Source organism: Mustelus asterias, unplaced genomic scaffold (genome assembly GCF_964213995.1).
Source record: "Mustelus asterias unplaced genomic scaffold, sMusAst1.hap1.1 HAP1_SCAFFOLD_171, whole genome shotgun sequence".
Lineage (NCBI taxonomy): Eukaryota > Metazoa > Chordata > Chondrichthyes > Carcharhiniformes > Triakidae > Mustelus > Mustelus asterias.
In genome coordinates this window covers 374,048-397,454 of record NW_027590177.1, presented here as the reverse complement: position 1 = coordinate 397,454, position 23,407 = coordinate 374,048, and the positions used below count along the sequence as shown (strand labels likewise).

Genomic DNA, 23,407 nt, shown 5'->3' with positions numbered 1-23,407 from the left:
AAAATTCCACAGGAGAGAGTCCAGTTGTGGATTGTGGTGTGATGCGAAACTGGAACAAAAATCTTGAGAGCTTGTTCTTTAAGTATCGCCTGCCATTCTCTTCAATCCCTCCTTCAGAGTTTGAACAGCTCTTTCTGTGAGACGATTTGTACAGTAAGAAGTTTAGCAACACCAGGTTAAAGTCCAACAGGTTTATTTGTTAGCAAATGCCACGAGCTAACAAATGCATTTGCGAACAAATAAACCTGTTGGACTTTAACCTGGTGTTGTTAAACTTCTTACTGTGTTTACCCCAGTCCAACGCCGGCATCTCCACATCATGAAGATCATTTGTAGCCAGATGAAACAGTGAAATGAAATAGAAATAGAAACCCTAAGTACAGAAAGAGGCCATTCGGCCCATCGAGTCTGCACCGACCACAATCCCACCCAGGGCCTACTCCCATATCCCTACATATTTACCCAACTAATCCCTCTAACCTACGCATCTCAGGACACTAAGGGCAATTTTTAACCTGGCCAATCAACCTAACCCGCACATGTTTGGACTGTGGGAGGAAACCGGAGCACCCGGAGGAAACCCATGCAGACATGAGGAGAATGTGCAAACTCCACACAGACAGTGACCCAAGCCAGGAAGCGAACCCAGGTCCCTGGAGCTGTGAAGTAGCAGTGCTAACCACTGTGCTACCGTGCAGTACGCACATGGCATAGACCATTCCTTTACAGGAATTCCTGAAACACCTCACTTGTTCACAGAGTGTCGTTATCTGAAACAAGCGAATCTGGTAACCCAGGGCTTGTGAAAATTTGACAGAGCTTCTCTATTGTCTCAGGAGCTGGAATATTACTCATGATCTGTGCTTCCAACCATTTTGAATGCACATTTACAACGACCAAACACATGTGATTCATGAAAGGCCCCCCAAAGGCCACATTTAGTCTGGACCACGGCCTATCAGGCCACTCCCAAGGATGAAGTGGTAATGTACCCAGTGTGTTGTGCCTGATTCAATCGACAAACAGTTTATTGTGTTACGCCAGCGGGGAGAAGCCACAGGGGCTGACCATGTGTAACTCCACCCAACAAAGAAAATCATCAATTCTTATACAGTTACTCAGCGCATCCCGGCTGGACACAATCCAATCAGAATGGTGATAGATTACATACATTATAGGTTCAATAAAATTAGTATCTGGGCATTATGGGGCTTTGTGATCATCTCATGGACAGGTGCCCCCATCATGATGCTTTCCAGACCCCCCTTGGGGGGGGGTCTTTCTTGGGCTTTCTTTGTACATAGACTCCCTTAGTTAGAAATGGGGTGGATTAAAAGTTCTCAAATGGATGTCAGCACTCTTCCTTTGTTTTAATCTAATGACCACATGGTCTGGGAACATTTCTATTTAATAATCGCTCTTTTTAAACTCTTTTCTTCAGTATCCAATTCCAGAATTTTCCTTTTCTTTGTGTTACTTGCGTCAGGAATAAATCTTTGGACCTGACAGGAAGTTTAACCCAAGATCAATCCAACACAGGATTGGTCAGAATCATTTCACATGTGTCAAATTTTAAATAACTATTACAAATTAAAACTCTCATTCTCACATGGGTGAATTGTATCCGGATTAAAATTCCCACATGTTTAGTAAAATATCCTGGAATCCTGTCTCTGGCCAGTAAATATGGCTCCAGGTTCATAACTTCTGAACAAAAAAAGTTTTATTAATCACACTTCCTTTTTTAAAAATCTGTTTGATTTAAATCACAGACAGAAAACCTCAAAGCTTGAAGCGTTCATCCCACAAATATCATCCACACACAAACAGAGAAACTTAGCATGTGCTTTACAACAACAATAACCAAAATTAATTACTTAAGTGTTCTTGTGATTCTGTTTTTAAACTTCCAAAAATGCCTTTAATTAAAGACTCAAGGTAAGGTTAATTCCCCAGAAAGATAAACCTTAACAAATGTAGCCCAAAACAATGATAAAACACATCTACAAACATCCACATAAAACAAACAAAACACAGATTCTCACAGCTCGTAAATTTCAAACAATGAATCCTCAGCATTCTCTCTCGCAGCAATAGCTTCTTAAAGCGACAGAGCACTACAAACTCACAACTCCTTGATTGTAATAAGATCCAAGATCCTTCATTATAACTTAACCTTTTTTAAGCCAACTTACATGGACTGATTTTAGAGGCAACATCTTTGTTGATTTAAAACCCCAAACACGTTACACCCAAACACCGACAAAATCTTGGTTCTTTATCTGGGGATAAAATTCTCAGTTATTCCAAATTCCTCCAGGCTATGCTTAATATTTCCGCATTTAACTTATTCCCAGAAATCCTCAATTATAAACTAAAATAGACACATGAGTTTCCGGGCAGTCACAGGAATATGGTCAAGATAGTCCAGTCCTACAATGCCTCACATTCAATCTGCAGTCATAGAAACCCTACAGTACAGAAAGAGGCCATTCGGCCCATCGAGTCTGCACCGATCACAATCTCACCCAGGCCCTACCCCCATATCCCTCCATATTTTACCCGCTAATCCCTCTAATCTATGCATCCCAGGACACTAAGGGGCAATCTTAGCATAGCCAATCAACCTAATCCATACATCTTTGGACTGTGGGAGGAAACCGGAGCACCCGGAGGAAACCCACGCAGACACGGGGAGAATGTGCCAACTCCACACAGACAGTGACCCAAGCCGGGAATCGAACCCAGGTCCCTGGAGCTGTGAAGCAGCAGTGCTAACCACTGTGCTACCGTGCCACCCCACCACTGTGCTACCGTGCCACCCCACCACTGTGCTACCGTGCCGCCCCTTCAATTATAACAGAATATGTGGCTGTATGTAGCTGCCTCGGACATGGTCAACTCCAACCCCTTCTTGAACTGCTGCAATGCCTGAGGTGTACGTACACCCACAGTGCTGTTAGGAAGGGACTTCCAGCTACATATTCCAGACTTTCACTGGACTGTAGGTGGATATCAGATTGATATATTCCATTCAACCACACCCAAGGTGAGTTATTCCAATTCCTTTATTGTCCAGGACAATATATTCACAATATCTTTAAAACAGAAATTAAACATTCCCATTTGATTTCAGGTATTAACATATTCTGTTAGTTTGTTCTTTATTGTCAATGTCAGGCTGGGGTTGTTCCCCTTGGAGCAAAGGAGGTTGAGGGGAGATTTGATCGAGGTGGACAAGCTTCTGACAGGTTTAGATAAGGTGGACAAAGAAAAGCTGTTCCCATTAGCTGAAGGGACAAGGACGAGAGGGACACAGATTTCTTGTTTTGGGTCAGAGATGCAAGGGTCGGGAGGGGGGGTTGAGATGTTAGGAAGAATATTCTGATGCAGCGAATGGTAATGACCTGAAACTCGCTGCCTACGAGGGTGGAGGAAGTGGAGACAATGAACAATTAAAAAGGAAATTGGATCGGCATTTGAGATGTTCCAAACAGAACGAAGAACAAAGAAAATTACAGCACAGAAACAAGCCCTTTGGCCCTCCAAGCCTGGAGCAACCATTCTGCCCGTCTGAACTAAAACCCCCTACCTTTCCGGGGACCATATCCCTCTATTCCTATGCTATTCATATATTTGTCAAGACGCATCTGAAAAGTCACTATCGTCCACTACCTTCCCCGGCAACGAGTTCCAGGCACCCACCACCCTCTTGTATAAAAAACCTGTCTTGTACATCTCCTTTAAACCTTGCCCCTCGCACCTTAAACTTATGCCCCGAGTAATTGACTCTTCCACCCTGGGAAAAAGCTTCTGATTATCCACTCTGTCCATGCCCCTCATAATCTTGTAGACTTCTATCAGGTCGTCCCCCCTCAACCTCCATCGTTCCAGTGAGAACAAACCAAGTTTCTCCAACCTCTCCTCATAGCTAATGCCCTCCACACCAGACAACATCCTGATAAATATTTTCCGTACCCTCTCCAAAGCCTCCACATTCTTCTGGTAGTGTGGTGACCAGAATTGAACACTATATTCCAAGTGCGGTCTGACTAAGGTTCTATAAAGCTGCAACATGACTTGCCAATTTTTAAACTCAATGCCCCGGCCGATGAAGGCAAGCATGCCGTATGCCTTCTTGATTATCTTCTCCACCTGCATTGCCACTTTCAATGACCTGTGTACCTGTACACCCAGATCCCTCTGCCTATCAATACTCTGAAGGGTTCTGCCATTTACTGTATATTTCCCATCTGTATTAGACCTTCCAAAATGCATTACCTCACATTTGTCCGGATTAAACTTCATCTGCCATCTCTCCACCCAAGTCTCCAACTGATCTATATCCTGCTGTATCCTCTGCCAGTCCCAAAGAAACAAAACAAAGAAACAAAGAACAATGCAGCACAGGAACAGGCCCTTCAGCCCTCCAAGCCCACGCCGCTCCCTGGTCCAAACTAGACCATTCTTTTGTATCCCTCCATTCCCACTCCGTTCATGTGGCTATCTAGATAAGTCGTAAACGTTCCCAGTGTGTCCGCCTCCACCACCTTGCCTGGCAGCGCATTCCAGGCCCCCACCACCCTCTGTGTAAAATACGTCCTTCTGATATCCGTGTTAAACCTCCCCCCACCTCATCTTGAAAACTATGACCCCTCGTGAACGTCACCACCGACCTGCGAAAAAGATTCCCATCATTCAACCTACCTATGCCTTTCATAATTTTATACACCTCTATTAGGTCACCCCTCATCCTCCGTCTTTCCAGTGAGAACAACCCCAGTTTTCCCAATCTCTCCTCATAACTAAGCCCTTCCATACCAGGCAACATCCTGGTAAACCTCCTCTGCACTCTCTCTAATGCCTCCACGTCCTTCTGGTAGTGTGGCGACCAGAACTGGACGTAGTATTCCAAATGCGTTCTATACAACCGCATCATCAGACCCCAAATTTTATACTCTATGCCCCGTCCTATAAAGGCAAGCATGCCATATGCCTTCTTCATTACCTTCTCCACCTGTGCCGTCACCTTCAAGGATCTGTGGACTTGCACACCCAGGTCCCTCTGCGTATCTACACCCTTCATGGTTCTGCCATTTATCGCATAGCTCCCCCCTACGTTAGTTCTACCAAAATGCATCACTTCGCATTCATCTGGATTGAACTCCATCTGCCATTTCTTTGCCCAAATTTCCAGCCTATCTATATCCTTCTGTAGCCTCTGACAATGTTCCTCACTATCTGAAAGTCCAGCCATTTTTGTGTCGTCCGCAAACTTACAGATCAACCCAGTTACACCTTCTTCCAGATCGTTCATCTAAATCACGAACAGCAGAGGTCCCAATACAGAGCCCTGCGGAACACCACTAGTCACAGGCATCCAGCTGGAAAAAGACCCTTCCACTACCACCCTCTGTCTTCTGTGACCAAGCCAGTTCTCCACCCATCTAGGCACCTCCCCCTTTATCCCATGAGATCCAACCTTTTGCACCAACCTACCATGAGGGACTTTGTCAAACGCTTTACTAAAGTCCATATAGACAACATCCACGGCCCTTCCCTCGTCAACCATTCTAGTCACTTCTTCAAAAAACTCCACCAGGTTAGTGAGGCATGGCCTCCCTCTCACAAATCCCCATCGCTATCCGCAATTCCACCAACCTTTGCGTCATCCACAAACTTACCAGTCAAACCAGTTACATTTTCTTCCAAATCATTTGTATATATTACAAACAGCAAAAGTCCCAGCACTGATCCCTGAGGAATGTCACTTGTCACAGCCCTCCATTCAGAAATGTACCTTTGCACTGCCAACCTCCATTTTCTTCTGACGAAATATCTCTAAACTTCCGAACACCCTGTCACTCTGTGATCCTTGTGACATTTGAAACCAGGTATTCACAAAAAGACTCAAAGAGCATCAGCCCACTGGAGGCTGAGACCGGCCAGTCCAGCACAAAGAAACCCTCTGACCCTCCCCATTGACCAACTGTGAGAATGAACAAAATGCAGTCCTGGATGTAATTGAGAGCAGAAACAATAACAGCAGAATCCAACCCTGGAATCACTCGTGAACTTGCTGGTGTCTCAGCAGCTGGGATGAAACTCTGAAACCCTTCTCACACTGAGAGCAGGTGAATGGTCTCTCCCCAGTGTGAACTCGCTGGTGTGTCTGCAGGCTGGATAACTGAGTGAATCCCTTCCCACACTGAGAGCAGGTGAACGGCCTCTCCCCAGTGTGAACTCGCTGGTGTCTCTGCAGGCTGGATAACTGAGTGAATCCCTTCTCACACTGAGAGCAGGTGAACGGTCTCTCCCCAGTGTGAACTTGCTGGTGTCTCCGCAGGGCGGATAACTGAGTGAATCCCTTCCCACACTGAGAGCAGGTGAATGGTTTCTCCCCAGTGTGAACTCGCTGGTGTGTCCGCAGGTTAGATGAACAAGTGAATCCCTTCCCACACTGAGAGCAGGTGAATGGCCTCTCCCCAGTGTGAACTCGCTGGTGTGTCTGCAGGCTGGATAACTGAGTGAATCCCTTCCCATACTGAGAGCAGGTGAATGGTCTCTCCCCAGTGTGAACTCGCTGGTGTGTCTGCAGGTGGGATGACTGCGTGAATCCCTTCCCACATTGAGAGCAGGTGAATGGCCTCTCCCCAGTGTGAACTCGCTCGTGTGTCTGCAGGCTGGATAAACAAGTGAATCCCTTCTCACACTGAGAGCAGGTGAATGGTCTCTCCCCAGTGTGACTGCGCCGATGAGCTGCTAGCAGAGATGGGGCTCTGTATCTTTTCCCACAGTCTGCACATTTCCATGGTTTCTCCATGGTGCAGGTGTCATTATCTCTCTCTTGGGTGGACAATTAGTTGAAACTTCGTCCACACACAGAACAAGATTACAGTCTCTCCCCACTGTGAATGGTGTGATATTTATTCAGACTGTGTAACTGGTTAAAGCTCTTTAGTCAGTGCATTGGAACACTCTCACTCAAGTGTGGCAGTGTGTCGATGCTTTTTCACTCACACTGACATTTCAAATCTTTTCAAATCGACAGACTGGACAATCATTTCTCCTTCTGGATTCAAAGTCCGATGATATTGAGGTCCCAAGGAATAAGACTCTGTCAGATCTAGACGTGACGTTTGAGATTTCGGCCTGTGATTCCTCTTTCAATATCCTGGAAAATAAGTTTCCAAAAGTCATCAGTGTCAGTACAGGATAGAAATTCAGAACAGACAATTTCTATGGAACATTCTTTCCTCTCTCATTCCCCAAAAGCTGGAAATCTCCATCCCACACACTGTCTCCCCATTCTCAGCAGGTCTGGCAGCATCTGTATGGAGAGAAAAGAACTGATGTTTCAGAGCTTTGACAAAGGGTCATCGAGACAAGAAACATCAGCTCTTTTCTCTCCTTACAGATGCTGCCAGACCTGCTGCGATTTTCCAGCATTTTCTCTCTTGGTTTCAGATTCCAGCATCCGCAGTAATTTGCTTTTATAAGGCTGCAGATACCTCCTCCCAAGTAACATGCGTGTGCCCAAGACATCACCACTTGTTTCCCTTATTTCTTTAGCACCCATGGTGCTCTCCGCAGTAAACACAGAGGAGAAGTATTCATTAAAAATCTCACCCATCTCCTGTGGCTCCACACACAGATGGCCATACTGATTTTTAAGGGGATCTATTCTCTCTCTAGCCACCCTTTTACTCTTAATATAGCCATAGAACCTCTTGGAATTTTCTTTAATCTTACCTGCCAGATCCATATCATACCCTCTTTTTGTCCTCCTGATTTCCCTCTTCAGTATTTTCTTACACTTTTTATAGTCAGAGTGATTCACTTGTCCCCGATTTCCTAAACCCAATGTATGCTTCCTTCTTTTACCTGACCAGAGCCTCAATGTCCCTTGTCTGCCAGAGATCCCTAAATTTACCATTCTTTCCCTGCATCTTAACAGGAATACACTGCCCCTGGATTCTTGATATCACACTTTTTTAAAACCTCCCATTTCCCAGTCATTCCTTTCCCTTCAAACAAACTCACCTCATCGACATCTGCTCGATCCTGCCTAATGCCCACAAAAGTGGCCCTGCTCCAGTTTAGGGCCTTGACCTGTGGACCTGTCCTATCTTTTTCCTGAACTATTTTGAAACTATTGGTGCTCCCAATAGTGCTCCCTGACTGACACTTCAGTCACTTGCTCCACCTCATTTCTTAACTGTCTAATAGAAAGTGAGTCCAGGAATTGATAATGAAAAATAAGGAGCTGGGAGATGAATTGAACAAGTATTTTGCCTCGGTGTTCACAATAGAGGATACAGTTAAAACTCAGAAACAGCTGGAAATCAGAAAACAGGAGTGTGGGATGAACTCTGAAAAAGCACAATTCCCAGGGAAGTGGTCCTCAGCAAACTGTTGGAGCTGTGGGCTGATGAGTCCTCGGGTCCTGCTGGGCTTCATTCTCGGGTCTTAACAGAGTGAGATAGTTGATGTGTTGTTCAATTTTCTAAAATTCCCCATCGGGAATTGGATAAAGGGAAACCGGTGGATGCGCTGTACTTAGATTTCCAGAAGACATTTGATGAGGTGCCACATCAAAGGTTATTGAACATAGAACAGTACAGCACAGAACAGGCCCTTCGGCCCACGATGTTGTGCCGAGCTTTATCTGAAACCAAGATCAAGCGATCCCACTCCCTATCATCCTGGTGTGCTCCATGTGCCTATCCAATAACCGCTTAAATGTTCCTAAAGTGTCTGACTCCACTATCACTGCAGGCAGTCCATTCCACACCCCAACCACTCTCTGCGTAAAGAACCTACCTCTGATATCCTTCCTATTTCTCCCACCATGAACCCTATAGTTATGCTCCCTTGTAATAGCTCCATCCACCCGAGGAAATAGTCTTTGAACGTTCACTCTATCTATCCCCTTCATCATTTTATAAACCTCTATTAAGTCTCCCCTCAGCCTCCTCCGCTCCAGAGAGAACAGCCCCAGCTCCCTCAACCTTTCCTCATAAGACCTACCCTCCAAACCAGGCAGCATCCTGGTAAATCTCCTCTGCACTCTTTCCAGCGCTTCCACATCCTTCTTATAGTGAGGTGACCAGAACTGCACACAATATTCCAAATGTGGTCTCACCAAGGTCCTGTACAGTTGCAGCATAGCCCCACGGCTCTTAAACTCCAACCCCCTGTTAATAAAAACTCACACTATAGGCCTTCTTCACAGCTCTATCCACTTGAGTGGCAACCTTCAGAGATCTGTGGATATGGACCCCAAGATCTCTCTGTTCTTCCACAGTCTTCAGAACCCTACCTTTGACCCTGTAATCCACATTTAAATTAGTCTTACCAAAATGAATCACCTCACATTTATCAGGGTTAAACGCCATTTGCCATTTTTCAGCCCAGCTTTGCATCCTATCTATGTCTCTTTGCAGCCTACAACAGCCCTCCACCTCATCCACTACTCCACCAATCTTGGTGTCATCAGCAAATTTACTGATCCACCCTTCCACCCCCTCCTCTAAGTCATTAATAAAAATCACAAAGAGCAGAAGACCAAGCACTGATCCCTGTGGCACTCCGCTAGCAACCTGCCTCCAATCCGAAAATTTTCCATCCACCACCACCCTCTGTCTTCGATCAGACAGCCAGTTACATATCCAATCGGCCAACTTTCCCTCTATCCCACACTCCTCACTTTCATCATAAGCCGACCATGGGGGACCTTATCAAACGCCTTACTAAAATCCATGTATATGACATCAACTGCCCTACCTTCATCAACACACTTAGTTACCTCCTCAAAAAATTCAATCAAATTTGTGAGGCACGACTTGCCCTTCACGAATCCGTGCTGACTATCCCGGATTAATCCGCATCTTTCCAAATGGTCGTAAATTCCATCCCTAAGGACCTTTTCCATCAATTTACCAACCACCGAAGTAAGACTAACTGGTCTATAATTACCAGGGTCATTTCTATTCCCTTTCTTAAACAGAGGAACAACATTCGCCACTCTCCAGTCCTCTGGCACCATCCCCGTGGACAGCGAGGACCTAAAGATCAAAGCCAAAGGCTCTGCAATCTCATCCCTTACCTCACAAAGAATCCTAGGATATATTTCATCAGGCCCAGGGGACTTATCGACCTTCAGTTTATTCAAAACTGCCAGGACATCCTCCCTCCGAACATCTATTTCCTCCAGCCTATTAGCCTGTAACACCTTCTCTTCCTCAAAAACATGGCCCCTCTCCTTGGTGAACACTGAAGAAAAGTATTCATTCATCACCTCGCCTATCTCCACTGACTCCATACATAAGTTCCCACGACTGTCCTTGACCGGCCCTAACCTCACCCTGGTCATTCTTTTATTCCTCACATAAGAGTAAAAAGCCTTGGAGTTTTCCTTGATCCAACCCGCCAAGGACTTCTCGTGTCCCCTCCTAGCTCTCCTAAGCCCCTTTTTCAGCTCATTCCTTGCTAACTTGTAACCCTCAATCGAGCCATCTGAACCTTGTTTCCTCATCCCGACATAAGCTTCCCTCTTCCTTTTCACAAGACATTCTACCTCTTTCGTGAACCATGGTTCCCTCACTCGGCCATTTCCTCCCTGCTGACAGGGCCATACCTATCAAGGACACCCAGTATTTGTTCCTTGAAAAAGTTCCACTTTTCATTAGTTCCTTTCCCTGACAGTTTCTGTTCCCAACTTATGCCCCCTAATTCTTGCCTAATCGCATCATAATTACCTCTCCCCCAATTGTAAACCTTGCCCTGCCGTACGGCCCTATCCCTCTCCATTGCAATAACAAAAGACACCGAATTGTGGTCACTATCTCCAAAGTGCTCTCCCACAACCAAATCTAACACTTGGCCCGGTTCATTTCCCAGTACCAAATCCAATGTGGCCTCACCTCTTGTCGGCCTATCCACATATTGTGTCAGGAAACCCTCCTGCACACACTGCACAAAAACTGCCCCATCCAAACTATTTGACCTACAAAGGTTCCAATCAATATTTGGAAAGTTAAAGTCCCCCATGACAACTACCCTGTGACACCCACACATATCCATAATCTACTTAGCAATTTCTTCCTCCACATCTCTATTACTATTTGGGGGCCTATAGTAAACTCCTAACAACGTGACCGCTCCTTTCCTATTTCTAACCTCAGCCCATATTACCTCAGTGTGCAGATCCCCCTCGAAGTGCCTTTCCGCAGCCGTTAAACTATCCTTGATTAACAATGCCACTCCTCCACCTTTTTTACCAGCTTCCCTACACTTAGTGAAACATCTATACCCCGGAACATCCAACAACCATTCCTGTCCTTGTTCTACCCACGTCTCCGTAATGGCCACAACATCGTAGTCCCAAGTACCAATCCACGCCCCAAGTTCATCTACCTTGTTCCAGATGCTCCTTGCATTGAAGTAGACACACTTCAACCCACCTTCCTGTCTACCGGTACCCACCCTTGACCCTGATACCTTCCCCAATACCTCACCACCCTCACTGACCTCTGGACTACAACTCCTTTTCCCACTCCCCTGACAAATTAGTTTAAACCCCCCTGAAGAGCCTTATCAAATTTCCCTCCCAGGATATTGGTGCCCCTCTGGTTCAGGTGCACCCCGTCCTGTTTGTACAGGTCCCCACCTTCCCCAGAATGTGTTCCAATTATCCACGTATCTGAAACCCTCCCTCCTACACCATCCCTGCAACCACATGTTTAACTGCACTCTCTCCCTGTTCCTCAACTCGCTATCACGTGGCACCGGCAACGTACCAGAGATGACCACATGTTTTGTCTTGGCTCTCAGCTTCCAGCCCAGCTCCCAAAATTCCTGCTTTAAATCCCCGTCCCTTCTCTTACCTATGTCGTTGGTACCAATGTGTACCACGACTTGTGACTGTTTCCCCTCCCCCTTAAGAATCCGGAAAACACGGTCCGAGACGTCACGGACCTTGGCATCCGGTAGGCAACATACCATCCGTGAGTCTCTTTTGCTGCCACAGAACCTCCTATCTATCACTCTAACTAACGAGTCCCCAATAACTAATGCCCTCCCGCTCTGCCCCTTACCCTCCCGAGCCACAGAGACGGACACAGTGCTGGAGATCCTCTCACTGCAGCTCACCACTGGTATGTCATCCCCCTCAACCGTATTCAAAGCGGAATACTTGTTGCTAAGGGCAACGACCACAGGGGATCCCTGCACGGACTGCTTCCTCCCAGCCCCTCTCACCGTCACCCATCTGTTTTCATTCCTCGGAGTAACTGTATTCCTAAAGCTTCTGTCTATGGCCACCTCTGCATCCCTAATGATCCTAAATTCATTCAACTCTCGCTCCAGTTCCCTAACACGGTTTTGGAGGAGCTGCAGATGGGTGCACTTCCCACAGGTGTAATCAGCAGGGACACTGTCGTCGTCCCTCACCTCAAACATAGTGCAAGAGGAACATTGCACTGCCTGCACACCCATCCCCTCTAGATACCTTGCCAGTACCAGGTACAAACAGCAAAAATGAATTAAACTCACCCCTGCTCGCCCTTTCTGCCTAAGCCCTGTGAGCCAAAGCCTTATAGCTCACACTCTGCTTCCCACACACTCCACTGCCCGCTCCCGACGCTGCCCGCTGTATACTGCAGCCTACCTTTTATACTTCGCGCGCTTAAAAAACCCTTCCCAGACTCCTTAGCAGCCCACTTCCAGTTTTCACTTTAAACTTAAGAAAAATACTACTACAAAAGTAAATTGCAGCAAATAAAAATTCCTGCTGCGGGGATAACATATTGGCGCGGATAGAAGATTGGCGAACAGCAAACAGTGGGCAGAAATGGATCATTTTCTGGTTTGAGAGAGAGAGAAACCTGGGGCAACCTTTCCAGAGTCTGCACCCTCCCTGGATTCACTTCCTTTCCCTTCAGTTGCTGCAAGTCCCCAATTTCCCCCAGAATGAGAAAAGAAATGGAAAGGGGGTTGAAAAGAAAGTGTTTTACTCACAGATGTTTGAGACAGGAGGAGGTTTGAGTCTGTCTGAAGATCAATCTTCATTCACACAAAGCCCAGGCTCTGATTGGCTGGAAGACCAGAGTCCTTCCAGTCCTCCGACTCTTCCCATTGGTCAACACCTCAGCATGAAGATCAGAGGGTGGGTTCTCCCCTGCACATGCGCAGAGTCCCCTCTCCCTCGCACATGCGCAGTCCCGGGCCGGGGGGAGGGGGAGCTCACCGAGCGGCTTCTCACTCTGGCCGGAGCCGTCAGCCGGTTGCCTGGAAACCTTGGCTCGATGTGGTGTAGGGGGAGGGGAACAATGGGTGGGGGCGGGGCTCCCGGGTCCGCGCGCCCGGGCCTGCGATTGGAACCCGGAGACGTCACCGCGGAGCAGAGTGATTCCTATTGGCTGATTCAGGCAGGGCTCCATTGTGACGTCACAATGCGGAGGTTGTCCAACGAGCTTCAGAGTGAAACTTCCTCCTCTGGGCAACATCTGGGAGGAAATCAATGTTTCCCCCTTTCCATTTCTTTTCTCATTCTGGGGGAAATTGGGGACTTGCAGCAACTGAAGGGAACGAAGTGAATTTGGTCTGTATATTCCACACATTTCTACTCCAGTAATGTAGACATTTATCTGTCTGGCAGCCTGCATGGAAATTTTCAGCTCTCTGCATCCAGGGCAAGAAGCAGTGAGCATGGATCTGTCAATCACACATGAGGACGGCCTCAACCGGGATCTTGAGTTCATGTCACACTATCTGTAACCCCCACCACTTGCCTGGGCTTGCAAAATCTCACTAACTGTCCTGGCTGGACACAATACACATCTCTTTAACCTGTGCTTAACCCTCTCTCCACTCACATTGTCTGTACCTTTAAGACTTGATTACCTGTAAAGACTCGCATTCCAACCATTATCTTGTAAATTGAGTTTGTGTCTTTATATGCCCTGTTTGTGAACAGAACTCCCACTCACCTGATGAAGGGGCAGCGCTCCGAAAGCCTGTGGCTTATGCTAACAAATTAACCTGTTGGATTTTAACCTGGTGTTGTGAGACTTCTTACTGTGTTTACCCCAGTCCAACGCCGGCATCTCCACACCCTGAGTGGAAACAGAGAGAAGTAGGAGAGGCCGGAGGTGAGGAGAGAGATTTTATACATCTACAACTCAACAGGAACTTTGGTAGAATTTCCAAACCCTGTGAACACCATCAGCTCCAAGTTCCTCTCCAACTCACACCCATCCGGACTTGTCTGACATCCAGTACTGAAAGAACAGAAATTTATTTCATATAAATACTGGGAAGACTGAACCCATTGTGTTCAGTCCCCACTACAAACTCCACTCCCTCACCAACAACTTTATCTCTCCTCCTGGCAACTGTCTGAGGCTGAACCAGGCTGTTCATAACCAGGGTGAAATAGTTCATCCCACGATGAGCTTCCAGCCACATGTCCACATCATCATCAAGACCACCTTCATTCATAGAAGCATTAATAGTAATTAATTAATAATAATGAATAATAAAATACAGTGTAGAAGGAGGCCATTCAGCCCATCGAGCCTGCACCGACAACAATCCCATCCAGGCCCTATCCACATATTTCCCTGTTAACACCCTGATAGCAAGTGGCAATTTATCATGGCCAATCCATCTAACCGGCACATAGAACCATAGGACATTACAGCACAGAAACAGGCCTTTTGGCCCTTCTTGGCTGTGCCGAACCATTTTTCTGCCTCGTCCCACTGACCCGCACCTGGACCATATCCCTCCACACCCCTCTCATCCATGTACCTGTCCAAGTTTTTCTTAAATGTTAAAAGTGAGCCCGCATTCACCACTTCATCTGGCAGCTCATTCCACACTCTCACCACTCTCTGCGTGAAGAAGTCCCCCCTACTATTCCCTTTAAACTTTTCCCCCCTCACCCTTAACCCATGCCCTCTCGTTTTTTTCTCCCCTAGCCTCAGTGGAAAAAGCCTGCTTGCATTCACTCTATCTATACCCATCATAATTTTATACACCTCTATCAAATCTCCCCTCATTCTTCTACGCTCCAGGGAATAAAGTCCTAACCTATTCAACCTTTCTCTGTAACTCAGTTTCTCAAGTCCCGGCAATATCCTTGTAAACCTTCTCTGCACTCTTTCAACCTTATTAATATCCTTCCTGTAATTAGGTGACCAAAACTGCACACAATACTCTAAATTCAGCCTCACCAATGTCTTATACAACCTCATCATAACATTCCATCTCTTCTACTCAATGCTTTAATTTATAAAGGCCAATGTACCAAAATAATTCTTTACAACCCTATCTACCTGTGACGCCACTTTTAGGGAATTATGTATCTGTATTCCCAGATCCCTCTGTTCTACTGCACTCTTCAGTGTCCTACCATTTACCCTGTACATTCTACTTTGGTTTGTCCTTCCAAAGTGCAATACCTCACACTTGTCTGCATTAAACTCCATCTGCCATTTTTCAGCCCATTTTTCTAGCTGGTCCAAATCCCTCTGCAAGCTTTGAAAACCTTCCTCACTAAACACTACACCTCCAATCTTTGTATCAACAACAAATTTGCTGATCCAATTTACCACATTAATCATCCAGATCATTGATATAGATGACAAACAACAATGGATCCAGCACTGATCCATGTGGCACACCACTCGTCACAGGCCTCCAATCAGAGAAGCAATCCTCCACTACCACTCTCTGGCTTCGTCCATTGAGCCAATGTCTAATCCAATTTACTACCTCTCCATGTATACCCAGCGACTGAACCTTCCTAACTAACCTCCCATGTGGGACCTTGTCAAAGGCGTTACTGAAGTCCATGCAGACAACATCCACTGCCTTCCCTTCATCCACTTTCCTGGTAACCTCCTCGAAAAACTCGAATAGATTGGTAAAACATGACCGACCACGCACAAAGCTGGACTCTCCCTAATAAGTCACTGTCTATCCAACTATTTGTAGATCCTATCTCTTAGTACTCCTTCCAATAATTTATCTGCTACTGACATCAAAGTTACCGGCCTATAATTTCCCGCATTACTTTTTGAGCCTTTTTAAACAACGGAACAACATGAGCTATCCTCCAATCATCCGGCACCTCACCCGTGGATACCAACATTTTAAATATATCTGCCAGGGCCCTTTGGACTGTGGAAGGAAACCGGAACACCCGGAGGAAACCCACACAGACACGGGGAGAATGTAGAAACTCTGCACAGACAGCGACCCGAGGCTGGAATTGAACCCGGGTCCCTGGCGCTGTTAGGCAGCTGCACTAACCACTGTGCCACCGGGCCACATGTCAGTGCCATCGCCCAACTCCAGCCCAGTCTCAGCTCATCTGGAACCCTCACCCATTCCATTGTGACGTCACACCCTCACCCATTCCATTGTGACGTCACACTCTCACCCATTCCATTGTGATGTCACTCTCACCCATTCCATTGTGACGTCAGGGCTTCACTCTCCGATCACAATCCCTGCCGGCCTCCCACATGCAGCCTCAATGGCGGCAGTCAGCCCGGGTCTAACACTACAAGCTGCCGCTCCATTTGGTACAAAGGGGGGGACCGGGAAGTTCATTTCCGGGGTTTGGGTTTGAACAACATGTTTACAAAGTCTCTCCACCCACCCGCCACATTTATCATTCCCCGCACGCCGCCCTCTACCTCGCATTGATCTCGCTTCCGAGTTCAAACCGTCCGTCCGTCGCCATTACCCGCACTGCGCATGCTTCTAGTCCTGCCCCTCATCCACTCCGATTGGCTGGAGGACCAGCCGCTCCCGTTCGGTCCTCCAGCCCCGCCCCCTCTTCCTATTGGTCCAGAGCTGACGTCAATCAATCCCCGGCATTGTGATGTGGAGCATGCGCAGTGTCATTGCTGTCCTTGGCGCTTGTTTGTCCCGGAGAAGCGGAGTCAGCGTTAGGCGGTGGCTGGGAGGATTTGGAAACACTTTGTGGATCCGCAAACCCTTCAGAATCATTGTCAGCTCCCTGGTTTGCAGCTGCGGGGCTTCTCCCTCCCTCCCTCCCGGGAACAGACCCAGGTTAACGGCCCCATCCTGGCTCAGCCACTGGAGGATGGTTCACATCAGAGGATGGGGGAGGGGGACAATAAATAAGAGGTTACACTTTGGCCTCAAATCAATGAGGACTCTGATCTCTGGGAAGGAAGGAAACCCTGGGAGGTGGGCGGGGAGGATTCACAAACACCCGCTGGAGGCCCCAACACCCCCGGTAAAAAGCTGCAGCTCCCGGGTTTGCAGCTTTTTCCCGGGAGGGAGTTGGGGAAGTTTTGTGGAGACCATTCCCGGCTGGTTCAGTTAGTGGTTCCTGGAGCTCAGAAACCCTGAGTTAAAATCCTGAACCCCACACTGGGTAGTGGTTTTATTAAATAATTTTTATTTATTAATGATCTGTTGAAGAAAATATTAATTTGTTTTGAAAAATCATTTTATAGCATTTGTGAAAATACCCATTAAAATAGCAATTCTCCCAATGAATTTCATAGAATCCCTACAGTGCTGAAGGAGGTTATTCGCCCATCGAGTCTGCACTGGCAACAATCCCACCTCGGCCCTATTCCCATAACCCCACATATGTAACCTGCTAATCCCTCTAACCTACTCATCCCAGTTTAGAAATGTCTTGTTTCAGGGTTTGTGACAGAGACATGTCCTGAGTAGAGAGAACAGACCTATCCTGTGTTTGTTGCCCAGCGAGCTGCTGTGGAAGCTCTCTTCATAAGAGAGCAAGCTGTTTCTAATATTCAATACATTTCTTGACATTTTATGAAGATCCGATGGTGATTGCTTTCAAAACATGCCGTCAAATCAGAGATTGGTGTCAAACTGTTCCTGACTGTAAGTGACACTTCCAGTCTGAACATGTCTTTGGTCTGAAGCTTCCAAGTGTTTATGTGACATTCCTGAGTTTTCTGATGCAACAACAACTGGTATTTACCTGTTAACAGATTAAAGTCAGTAAAATATACCGATACCCTTCACAGAGACTCAGAAAGGTAGGGACAGGGATGATGGAGAAATTGTAATTCACTAAAGGTGTACACATGGGGATTGTCAAAATTTCCTTTTTAACTAACGACAAATCCAATGTACTGTTTGGAAGCACATCCAGGGTTAGGATTAGGGTGAGGTATTAGTTAGGGTGAGGTGTTAGTTAGGGTGAGGTGTTAGTTCGGGTGAGGTGTCAGCTTGGGTTCGGATTCAGGGTGGAGGTTGGGATCTTGGTTTTGTTGCTGAGAATGCACAGAGAAATTGGGATCTTGCTGTGTTTATGTGTGGAGTTCCGGGGGTGGTGGAACCAGGATGAAGAATTGGAAAAAGATGCCAGTACGGCCATGGTGGCACAGTGGTGAGCACTGCTGCCTCTCAGCGCCAGGGACCTGGGTTCGATTCCGACCTCGGGTAACTGTCTGTGTGGAGTTTGCACATTCTCTCCTGTCTGTGTGGGTTTCCTCCGGGTGCTCCGGTTTCCTCCCACACTCCAAAGATGTGTGGGATGGTTTGATTAGCCATGATGAATTTCCCTTTAATGTCGGGGGAATTAGGAGGGTAAATATGTGGGGTTACAGGAATCGGGCCTGGGTGGGATTGTGGTCGGTGCAGGCTCGATGGGCCGAATGGCCTCTTTCTGCACTGTAGATTCTATGATACAGTTTATATTGTCTGTTTCAGAGCCAGATTCATGTTTCATGTGTTTACATGTCATACAATTTCCTTGAATTCAATGTTGTTTTTCCTCAGTCCCAGATGTGGCAATCAAATTATGGATTCAACTATAAGTAAATGGGTGCACTGTGTGTGTCTTTGTATTTGTCAGTTTATGTGTCGGTGTGTGTGTGTTGGTATGTTGGTGTGTGTTCGTGTGGGGTGTCTGTCTCTCTCTGTTTTGGTTTGAAGAACCCTTTGCTAACTGCTGCCTGTTGTTTCCTTGTGTTAGTTTAATCACGCAGTGTCTGACAAATCGGCTTCATCTTCATCTGATGTGGCTTTAAGTTTAACAGAGGGATCGAGGCTTTTATAAATTCTTCAATTTCTACCTTGGTGTGGGTCGAAACTCCCTACAAACGAACATAGGAACAGAAGACGGCCATTCAGCCCCTCGAGCTCATTCCGCCATTCAATGAGATCGTGGCTGTTCAGTGGCCTAACTCCGTATACTTGCCTTTCACCCATATCCCTTAATACCTTTGCTTAACAAACAATGTATGTATCTCAAGATTTAAAGATAGCAACTGACCGAGCATCAACGGCCTTTTATGGAAGAGAGTTCCAAACCTCTACCACCCTTTCTGTGTGGAAGTGCTTCCTAACATCCCTCCTGAACAGCATGGCCCTAATTTTTAGACTGCCTCCTGGCTCGAGAATCTCCAACCAGTGGAAATAATTTATCTTCATCTACCCTGTCTTTTCCTGTTTATACCTTGAAGACTTTGATCAGATCACCCCTTAACCTTCTAAATTCTCGAGAAAACAGGTCCAATTTGTATAATCTCTCCTCATAATTAAACCCCTGAAGCCCAGGTATCATTCCTGCAAACCTGCGCTGCACTCCCTCCAAGACCAACATATCCTCCCTGAGGTGTGGCGCACAGATCTGCTCACGTGCTCCAAATAGGGTCCAACCAGTGTTTTGTATAGCTGCAGAATAACTTCTGTCCTCCAGTTCTCTCAATATAAAGACCAGCTTTCCATTAGCCTTCTTGATTATTTTCTCAACCTGTTTGTGGCATTTTAAAGATGGGTGACCTGAACCCCCCAAGTCTCTTTGGATATCCACTGTATTGAACTTCATACCATCTGGAAAGTATTCTGATCTATCCACTACCAGGCTCCCACAGTCTAAGTGGATGGGTCTGTCTGGAGGTGTTTCTCCTGGTTCTGTCCATGTTGTTTGGGTGTTTGTGTATTTTTGAGAGCAGCTGGAATTCCCTGGTTTTGGCTGTTATCCTCCCAGATGTTCCATCTGTTTTTGGTTAATGTGACTGAGTTCTTCCAGCCTGTCTCCAATTCTCCTTCCTGTCTCTGGTATATGGGTCTAGGGGGCTTGGTGTAGTGATCCACGTTAATTGTCTGTCTGCTTCCAACAAGTATTGTTGTCTGTCCAGAATGACGGTGTTGCTATCCTTGTCTCCTGGTTTTATGATCATATCCGTACTGGACCTCAGCTCCCTGATTGTCTGTCTTTCTCTCCAGGTAAGATTCTGTTTGTCTCTCGTGTTTCAGTGTTGTGGAGGAATTCAAACAAAGCATTCTGGGAAGGATGGACAGGGATTTTGGAGGTGACAGCACATTCAGGGAGTTTGGAGGGGAAAGGGAGGCTGGAGATGGGGGAATAGATTGTAAGGATGGTGGGGTCAAGGGTTTGTTTTTTGAGAAGCAGAAGGACAGAGAATCAGTACCTGAAGAGTGAAAACTTAATATAGTCAATGACCAAAGGGAAGTTGGAGATCAGTAGTTTAGTGGATGATTTAGTGCGAATAAGGTCGATGGAGCAAGAGGTGAGTCTCATGGATGAGATGAGCCCTGAGAGGACATGAGGGGAAATGACAGAGAAACTCGAGAAAGGGATGGGTTCAGGGCTCGGGAAAGGATGAAATTTACAGACAGTTTGGCCGGTGAGCTAGTGGAAGGGAGGGAAGCAGCAGAGTCAGCTGATCAGATTGTCTCCATCTTAGTGACAAAGAAGCTCCATGAGCTCCTCATACTTGTTGTTGGAGGTGAGGATGGAGGAGACAGGGGGGAGGGAGAGCAATTCAATAAGAACTGAATTATGTTCAGAGAAATTAAAAAGATTCAACACAGTCTGTGTTTGTAACACAAAGCTGATTTAATTGACTTTTTAACCGGAATATTAGCCTCGACAAGTGGCTGGCGTTTATTATCAGCATAAACAGAACATTATGAAGATGGTTCAGTCCTGAATGTGAGTAACAGCAAAATTTAATCACTGTAGTTACTTGTGAACTCTCTGGTGTCTGAGCAGGTGGGATGTAGTCGTATATCCCTTCCCATACTCAGAGCAGGTGAATGGTCTCTCCCCAGTGTGAATTCGCTGGTGTACAGAGAGTTGAGATGATCGCACAAACCCAGTCCCACAGTGAGAGCACCTGAACGGTCTCTCCTCAGTGTGAACACGTTGATGTCGTGTCAGTTCCCCAGAACTTTTAAAGCACTTCCCACAATCTGAGCATTTAAAAGGTCTCTGGTCAGTGTGAACTCGCTGGTGTGCAGTTAGTTGAATTGATCGTCTGAACGCAGCCTCACAGTGAGAGCATCTGAAAGGTCTCTCATCAGTGTGAAAAAGCTGATGGGAAGTCAGTTTCTCAGAGGTTTTGTAGCATTTCTCACAGTTTGGACATTTAAAAGGTTTCTTGTCTGTGTGAACTCGCTGGTGTGTCAGCAGGATAGATGAGGTAGTGAATCCCTTCCCACACTCAGAGCAGATAAATGGCCTCTCCCCAGTGTGAACTCGCTGGTGTTTCAGCAGGTCAGATGACTGAATGAATCCCTTCCCACAGTCGGAGCAGGTGAACGGCCTCTCCCCAGAGTGAACTCGCTGGTGAACAGTGAGGTCAGACGATCGTCTGAACCCAGTCCCACAGTGAGAGCACCTGAATGGTCTCTCCTCAGTGTGAACACGTTGATGGCGCATCAGTTCCCCAGAACTTTTATAGCACTTTCCACAGTCTGGACATTTGAAAGGTCTCTCCTCAGTGTGAACTCGCTGGTGACTCAGCAGGTGGGCTGAAATAGTAAATCCCTTCCCACACTCGGAGCAGGTGAATGGCCTCTCGCTGGAGTGAACTCGCTGTTGTGTGAACAGAGAGGATGACTGAGTGAATCCCTTCCCACATGTGGGGCAGGTGAATGGCCTCTCCCCAGTGTGACTGCGCCAATGCATTTCCAGCTTGGATGGGGAAATGAATCCCTTCCCACAGTCCCCACGTTTCCACAGTTTCTCCTCAGTGTGACTGCAATTGTGTCTCCACAGGTCAGATGATTGTCTGAAGCCATGTCCACACACACAACACGTGTACGGATTCTCTCCACTGTGAAATGTGCTTTTTCCTTCCATGTTCCAAGTCTGATGATATCAAAGTTACGATAAATTGAGCCACTCCGTCAGCTTCCCAACGGCAAACTCTCCACTTCTAACACCCTGTAAAATATCTACAATGTGGTTGACTCTTAAAATGTCCTCTGAAACTTAGTTCAAGGACAAATAGGAATGGGTGATGAATGCTGGCCCAGCCAGGGACACCCACAGTGTGAATGAATTAGGAAAAATATCTGCCATCCTTACCCAGTCTGGTCTAACTATATATCAAGAGCAATGTGGTTGACTCTTAAAATGTCCTGAGATGGCCAAGCAAACCACTCAGTTCAAGCACAATTAGGGATGGACAATAAATGCTGGCCTAGTCAGCAATTCCCATGGACAAATAAAAAATTCCCGGAGACTCCAGTCCAATCCGGGAGAGTTGGTAACTGGTCCAGGCTTACAGCGCATGCGCCCTGCTGCACATTGTTCATGTAAAGATGGCGGCCGGTAACCCGTGCCTGGAGCCGCTCAGCTCCGACTCTGTTCGGTACCGATTGAAACGGTCCGGGAACATGTTATCTGGATTGAGGCATCCACAGGTATTTATGCAGCCTCCCAGCCCACTCCGCTGCTTCTATCCCTCCCCGGTCACCCAGCGGCTCCATTACTGAACCTCACTCCATTGTTTCTTTCCGGCTCCTCGCAGCTCCAGTCACAGCCCGGCCTGCGCATGCTCCGGTCATAACCAGGTACTGCGCTTGCGCAATAATTGCAGTAATGTGGATGGGACACAGTCTCACCCGCAGAGAATGTTGGGTAATCACCTCACCATTCAAACCCATATTGTTCAATAGAAAATACGATTTGCGATCTGATTATGATTGGTACCATTGCGCCAAGGTTCAAATGCGTTACTTCAATTTATTTGGCAACTAAGCAGCATAGGCCTTCCAGCACATTTCTGTCCTGGGTGTGATTGACAACATAACAATCACCTGCATTTAGATGTGAACTCGCTGGGGTGAACAAGTGATTTGTGCCCTCATAGACAGAGCAGTTAAACTATCCCTCGCCAATAAGAGGGGTAGTTAAAATGCTTTGAGCTTTTAAAGTTATAGAGTGTTAACCACTGAGGAAATCCCTTTGCGAACGTTAAGTGTTTGAGTGGTCTTCCTCTGGTGTAATTGTGCTGTTCTATCGGTAAATGGGATGACAATCAATTTTCACATTCAGCTGGGAAATAATTTTTTGATGGTGGGATTTAATCCAAAGGTTTACAGCTCAGACGGGAATCTCAAA

The 23,407-nt window shown here is 46.6% G+C and overlaps 2 protein-coding genes across 2 annotated transcripts in view; both read right to left on the bottom strand.

Moving 5' to 3' along the window:
* The window catches only part of LOC144485203 (uncharacterized), a 247,144-nt gene that overhangs the window by 127,114 nt on the left and 96,623 nt on the right, over positions 1 to 23,407 (bottom strand). The window lies entirely within an intron of this gene.
* Positions 1 to 23,407, bottom strand: part of LOC144485224 (uncharacterized) — a 78,817-nt gene that overhangs the window by 45,713 nt on the left and 9,697 nt on the right. The window contains exons 2-4 of the mRNA XM_078203432.1: positions 21,519 to 22,160; positions 21,128 to 21,266; positions 6,397 to 6,676 (exon numbers count right to left, since the gene is read on the bottom strand). Coding sequence (XP_078059558.1) covers positions 6,397 to 6,676; positions 21,128 to 21,266; positions 21,519 to 22,160 — 1,061 coding nt within the window. The remainder of the gene's footprint in view (positions 1 to 6,396; positions 6,677 to 21,127; positions 21,267 to 21,518; positions 22,161 to 23,407) is intronic.